Source organism: Cherax quadricarinatus, chromosome 33 (assembly GCF_038502225.1).
Source record: "Cherax quadricarinatus isolate ZL_2023a chromosome 33, ASM3850222v1, whole genome shotgun sequence".
Lineage (NCBI taxonomy): Eukaryota > Metazoa > Arthropoda > Malacostraca > Decapoda > Parastacidae > Cherax > Cherax quadricarinatus.
In genome coordinates this window covers 20,678,104-20,685,603 of record NC_091324.1, presented here as the reverse complement: position 1 = coordinate 20,685,603, position 7,500 = coordinate 20,678,104, and the positions used below count along the sequence as shown (strand labels likewise).

The window sequence follows — 7,500 nt, the reverse complement described above, 5'->3', positions numbered from 1 at the left end:
TATATAAAATATATTTAGTTGGTTTAGGCTAAATTAAATTGCGCTTGTTATAATAAGATTAGGTAAGTTTCTTAAGGTTCTTTTGGTACAAAATCATTAACTTTTATATTAACATAAATTAATTAGAAACTTTCTAAACATGAACTGAAACCACTGCAGAAGTGACCAAGCTAGGCTGTGAACCCGCCTGATCAGATTAGAGCACTAATGGTACGACCATTGTTCAGTCAAGCAACGGTGGGCGACCAGATACATTGTCATACGCTGGTTGCTACTGCTGGATCTATAGACTTCTGGTTTTAGTGCTTTTTGAATTATAATAATATAGACTTCTGGTAACATTTCCCTCAAGAGCAGCTGTGCAAGATGGCCTCCCAGTGTCACCAGAGTCATCTAGAATCTCCGAAGTTAAATCAGTACCTGCAGCACTGCTTCCGAAAGCCTTTTATTATTACAATCAGAACTTAGCGCTAAACCCCACAAGGGTCATAATGTTGTTACGAAAGTCTACGAGCTCTATTTTATAAGGCAAAATGTTCTCACTACTTTATATTCAGTGGATTACTTCACCTCATGGAGGGATCGGGGTGTGGTCTAAATTCAAAGCAGGCATACAGCACTGGAGATTAGGATTATTATGGGGAAGCGCTAAACCCGTAGGATTATACAGCGCCTGTGGGGGATGGAAGGCATTCAGGGTTAATTCAGGGAACTGGAGCACAGATCCAATTCCCTAGATCAAGAGCCCCTCACCAGTGTCAATTATTATTATAATCAAAAAGAAGCGCAAAGCCACAAGAGCTATACAGTCACCAGCATCAAGGAACCTCCCTTGGGGGGCTGGAGATTGGGAGACAAATGTGATCCAAACGAGGGCATTACTATAATCAATGGCGAAGCGCTAAACCCGTAGGATTATACAGCCGAAGGGAGGGTAGCTCCAATTCCTGTGACAAAGAGCCCTTCACTGTCATGGAGGCTTTGTAAATGGTCCAAGTCGAACCAAAAAGCCATCATAAGCTCCTGTCTCCTATGTGCGGGTTATTTGTGCATTGTTCCAGTCACGATGTTGTGCCTTTTTTGTTCTTTAAGGCATTCCCTGATGGGCGAAGCTAAGTGTAAAGGATAAGAAACATTAACACCAATTCCTGAACTATCAGCCCTTCATATCAAATGAATTCTCCCCTTGAAGGGAAGGGGGCAAAGTATCACTACTTTGCATTTTTTCTTGTTTGTGCTGATGTGCACAGTTTGGACCCTTCCACTGTTAGCTGCCTTCATTGTTTTCACTTTATATCTGGAAACTTTTCAGACATTATGGGGAGCGCTAAACCCGTAGGGATTATACAGCGCCTGAGGGGAGGGGATTATTATAAAAAAGAAGTGCTAATGAGGGGAGGGGAGATGGAAGGTATTCAGATACAATTCAGTAGATGAAGAACCCCTCACCAACATCAAGGAACCTCTGTTGAGGGCCTCACAAGACATTTGATCTCAATTGTTTTTAATTAGGGAATCACTAAATCCATATGGGTCGTACAGCTAGAAATTATATAACCCCTGGGGAATAGTAAGCATTAAAGTTTGACCCAAGGAAGTGAAATGCCTTGGATCAAGAGCCCATTACAGTCATCACGGCACCTCCCCTTAGGAGTGGAGCGTAAGTAGTCTTGGAACGAGGCATCTTCCTTGAGGGATTGAATAGCTTATACAATACCTCCCCAACGCTCTATACCTCTTACAAATCTAGCATTAACAACCTTGCTCAACCTTGCAAATAATTCTATTGCTAACACAGGAGAACTTTTTTAACCACTTAATTCATTAACACATCTTGTGGTTTATTAAATTTTTCACTTCATCTTTTAGTCATCATTGATACTCTGACACCCAATGAGGCTTAATATATTACTGGAGTATAATCAAGTTCAAGTGCACTAAACCTGGAGGATTGGGAGGAAAGTAGGTTTGATCCAAGGAAAGGAACAGGTCCAATTTCTTAGATTAAGAACCCTCTGAAGAATGAATGGAGCCCCCTCACCTGCATTGAGGCATCTTCCTTGAGAGGTAGGCTTGATATTATAATCATGGGGGAGTGCTAAACCCATAGGGATTATACAGCAACTGTGGGGAGGGGGAAGAACTCCAGGGAACTGGAGCCCCTCACCAGCATCAAGGAACCTTCACTGAAGGGGGTAGGCTTGATATGAGAAGCAATACACCAAGAAATTTAAAATAAAAACCCATGAAGGCCAGTTTTGTTTGAACAAATCCAGCATTTTCATTATATTTATAGGAGAGTATCATACCCATAGGGGTCACAGAGCACCTGGGGGAATGTTAGACAATTGGGTTTGATCCAAGTGAAGGAAAATTCCAATTTCTTGAATCAAGAATTCTTTGCCAGGATCATGGAACCTTCCTTGAGGAGAAAAAACAAGCATAGCAGATATTCAAAAAATTCTGAATGCTTGAAGGCATGCCCAAAGCTAACTTGTGTATTAATCAATATTCAAGAGTATACTTTTGCATTGTTAAGCTTCATGACAGCTCTCTGGAGACATCATTAATAGTTAACATAAATGTTTTGACACAAGTTGTAATCATAAAATTTATTAAAACTTTTTAGTCTATTAATACTCAATCAAGTCTAACTTAAAATTGCCCCAGTGTAAATTACAGAATGCACACATTTCAACCTACTTCGTTTGTGTTACTGTCAAGAATTAAACAGTTGTATATTAATTTTATCCTGTATATTTCTTAGAAAGCTTTCAAACTTACAAATAACTAACCTGTAGAGTCATTCAGCACTTTTGACATGTCAGAATTTAATTTTATCTTAATTACAATAGCGGAATATTTTCAAGGCAATTTGTTTCAATGTACATGGGTGTAGCATGGATGTGGAGAATGAATGGAATATGAATTATGAAAAGAAGCTAGATGTCCAGCTCTAAGCAAAAATTAAGAGGTAGAAGCTCAGTGGGGAGGGGAGATGTATATGGGATTAGGCCAGGCATATCAGAATAGCAGCAATAATATTAAATTATGGAAAGAAAATGAGTACAAGTGTACAAATCCAAGAATTATGTGGATTAAAATAAGGGTGGGATATAAAAAAATGAAGATATTTTGCAATATTAAGTGAGCATTTAGGCGAGTTTTTATTTAGAGAAGGCATACAATAAGGTGGACAAGAGAGCAATGTGGTGGATATTGCAATGGAATAGGTGTAAAAGAGCTTTAATGTGGATGGAAGGTGATTTGCAGGTTAGGGTACATAAGAGAGGGGATGGTTATTTTCCAGTAAAAGGCCTTAGTCAAGGATGTGTGATGTCACCATGGATTTCTAACATTTATGAGGTTGTTAAATTAATGGAGAATTATTATAATCAAAACTTAGCGCTAATCCCACAAGTATCGTACAGCAAATTAATGGATAAAAATAGGATTAGGAAGGCATTCAGATCTTAGGTAGAGGGATAAAGGGGTAAGGTTTGTCCAAGGAAAGGTTGGAGGGACAGGGGTAAAGGTTTTCAGTGTCAGGGGATTGGACATCCAGCAGGCTTGTGTGAACATGTTTGACAGAATTGAGTGGAGGAAAGTGGTTATATTATTTGATGTGCTGTGGGAATGTGAGCAAGGTAATTTACTAAGGGGTTCAAGGAAACCTATTAGCCAGACTAGTCCTGAGGTGGCAAATACAGTGCCTGCACTGAAGGAAGGGGTGAAGATATTGCAGATTGGAGGGTCATGAGAACTGTTATGTTGGCACCCTAGTGGTAAGACAGTGATTGGGTTATTGCAACCTCAATGGAAGAGGGCCAGAGAGTTCTAAGAAAATAAATGCTGCTTCGAGTAAAAGGGCATTTCCTTTACTAGTTATTAAAAATAATCATCACTTTAAATGTATATTACCAATGGAGGAAACTTAAGCAGAAACAATCAAGGGTCTTTACACAGTTTACTGTGAAACATTCATTCATTTACAAGGTTCAGATTTGATCAATAGAAAAGAGATGGAATGGACATCTACCTTTCAATGTTTGTCCATGTAATGTTTACACAGCCCTACTATGGGATTATTCAATAAAATTACCTTTAGCAATTTTAAAATGACACTAAGCCACAGAAGTGAATATAATTAGTGGATAATTAATCATACACTTCTAAAGAGCATTTAAGTTGGTCTACTCCAGGTAAATAGCTGTACTACACATTAGGGCAGTGTATACATTAGTTGGACAAGGAACGCCCAAAAAATAATGTAAATAATAGATAGAACCACTGTCTTGAAGCTTGTAAACATTTCCTCTCATAGTACAAATCAGATGTGCTGTGTATATCCTAACATGCTTGTGGGAAAAGGCCTAGCTATAACAGAATGGGTAGAAGTGTTGCCTAAATGCAAGTCAATTAGAAACTTCCACTGGTACAGCAGCGCAATTCCTAATAAAGCTTCACTGATCCCAGTCCTAATTGGTAAATCTTTTAGATACCAGAATATAACATTATGAAAACTTACAAAAGTTTTAACTCGCCCAATATATATATAATCAATAACATTCAATAAAATATATGAGCGCTGTGGAAGTTGGTCAATAGCATCACACAAGTATTCAGACAAATTAGGTACAAACTCAATCACCCTAGTGCCTACCATAAATAAAATGAATTAATTTCAGCACAAATATCAACCTTGCTATCCACCCGCTTCCACTAGTGAACTATTGGTAATATTAGAATGAGTTTTGGTGTCTGCACATCAGTTACAAGACAAATTTAATACCTGCTTCTGTTCTAAGGACACAACTCATATGTACAGAAATAGTAGTCTTCAAATTATAGTAGAGAAGCAGAAGAGTCCTTGTTAACAACAGACTGCCATTCCTGTTGTCAGTTTATTCAGGAGATTAACAGATCACAGATTTTTAGCTTCACATCTTGCACACAATTTAAGAGGCAAGTATGGCAAAATGTTACAAGCCACCTTACCCAGTTTAGGGTGAAAAGTAAGAACTTTGTCCCCAGTTTATCAAATTGCTCTAGATGTAGCTTTTGAGCAAAGAAATAAAATGAAAACTCTCCCATTAATAATTTGTCAAGTCTTTTAATCACCCAGGTGATGCCCGGATTCCAGCTTCTCATCGGCACCATGCAGTGATCTAGACACCAGGCAAATAAAATCCAGGGCACCAAAACAGTGCTTTGAAAACAAACATCAACCAGCTCTAGGTCTGAGCAACACTGATGGTTAAAAAGTTGCTGCAAGAATCCCACTGGTGTCCCAGTGTCCTGGATTTGCCATGTTTTGATGTAAGCCTGTAAGAAAATAATGAATATAAGCCTGGTGTGGAAAATGCATTAAAGAAATTTCAATATACAGGCAAGACTATTTATAAAAAGATTAAGCTTACAATAATGTGCCTATAATTACCATGTAGTTAGGTCAGCTAGTTCAGTAATTAAGGACTACAATAAGGGATGTGCCATGTTCAATATTGTAAAAATGAATTATGCAAGAAATCTTTGGGTTTTACAAAAATACAAAATGTGAAAATAGGGCATTCAGGGTGACCCAAAGAAAACACATTAACTCAATTGCTGTCTTTCCAGAAGTGTGCTGACATCACAATGAGATTATTCCTCCAACTGCAACATCCCTCCTCCAGAGTGCAAGTACTGCCTGTCCCACGGCCAAGACTCACACCTGGCTAATGGGTTTTCTCGTCAATCCTTTTATAAATTTTACACTGCTTAAACTCCAATAATACATCCATTAAAAACCATTCAATGTTACCTTACTATCACTTCAACACACCACCTTTTGAAAAACATCCTTTTCTCATTCTAATCCAACATACTCACACCTACTGGTTGTCTTCAATCCCCTCTCTCCAACTTTTCCTACACCTCTCACCTAGATTTATACAACCTGTCATTCTATTCTGCTGTATACTTTTTAAATGACTAAACTACCTCAACAACACTTTTGGTCTTTGTAACCCCACACTATTTTTAACTTTTACACGGAGTTCTCTGCATAACATTCACACGAGACTTCCTACAAGTGGGAAATGCAGTGCTCGCTCTACGAAAATTGGAGGTGATGTTGCAGGTTAGAGGGCCATTTGAATGATGTCCACTCACTTCTGGTAAGACAGCTTTTTGAATCAATCTACCTTGAAAAATGACCAGTGGGGTAAAAAAACTTATCTGCCACCATTCCACCCACTCCTTCCCAATGTCTTACCCACTCATTACACCTATTTGCAAGGCACAGTTGTCTGCATTTGCAAGAAATTAATTGGCTCAAAAATGCCCCATTTCTAAGTGAAGATTTAAGTAATCTAGTCCTACTCTAATGAAGATTATCCTGAAAACTGGCATGCAAAGTAAGACTGTACCACAACTATTACCACTGGGGAAGGGAAAAAGTTACAAGAACTTCATTACCCCCCACCCATCCTCCCAAAAGTACAATAGTGTTAAACTTTTCTAGTTCCTAAGTAGTTCAGCACTCGGGTATGTTTACCGAGGAAAGAACAACATGGTGACTAAAATAATAGTATATTTGAAATAAAATCTATGGGACATTATGGCAAGCTTGTTAAATTTTCTGTGGGAGGGTAGGCAAGGTTCTATCTAGGAGAGGGACTGGCAGAAAATGGTTAGATTAATTTGAGTTCTGGAGGCCAGAAACTTCATTGATGCACTGAAAGCGACTGGCTGAACAACAGTGGACCATGTCCATGACCTTTAAGAACAGCAGCTAGTGTTTTTTTTTTTCATTTATCTTGCCTTAAATGGAATGAGGAAAGCATATCATTAAAAATTATTTTTATAATAACTTACCTAGAACGGTGTTCAACAGCACCCACCACCTGCTGCTGCCTCCACTGGAGCACTGGGATTAATCTTAACTCCTTGTGCAGCCCCAGCAGTTCCAGAAGGAGGTCCCATTCGGTTTTTAATCTCAGCAGCCATGGTCATGAAAGCCTGTTCAACATTAGTCGCATTCTTGGCAGAAGTTTCAAGAAAGGGGATTCCTAAAGAATCTGCATATTCCTGCAAAAAAAAAAAAAATTTTTTTTACAAACATACGAATCAAAAATATCAAGAACTGGCTAGGCTCACAGATTAATCTACTTTAAAAGATGGAATACAAAACAGCAAATCACCATATTTACTTTTTAGTACTTGAGCCATGTGAATGAACAATGGCATAAGCCAACAGGTAGTGAGAAACGAGTGAAATCTTTATTGCAGTTTTGCTCAGGACTGGACTGTCAAGTACTCAATAAAACTGCAATCCTTGAAGAATCATAATGGTTTCACTGCAAAAATGGTGTCTTACTAATTCTTCCAAAGAAATAAAATGGGGTACCAGGTACCCCATTTGCTGCTATAATGCAATGGGGTCAAGGTACCCCACTGCATTATAGCTGCAAATCAAGGTTTAAGACATCTAAATTCTTTATCAATTTTATAAAACTA

The 7,500-nt window shown here is 38.3% G+C and overlaps 1 protein-coding gene across 1 annotated transcript; it reads right to left on the bottom strand.

Annotated features, from left to right (window-relative positions):
- Positions 1 to 3,953: 3,953 nt before the first annotated feature.
- Positions 3,954 to 7,071, bottom strand: LOC138851040 (ras-related protein Rab-1A; the record flags this gene model as incomplete). The annotated part of the gene is given in 2 exon segments (XM_070090896.1): positions 3,954 to 5,325; positions 6,859 to 7,071. A coding segment is annotated over 1 exon segment (201 nt), but the record flags the coding sequence as incomplete, so codon positions are not given.
- Positions 7,072 to 7,500: the final 429 nt, after the last annotated feature.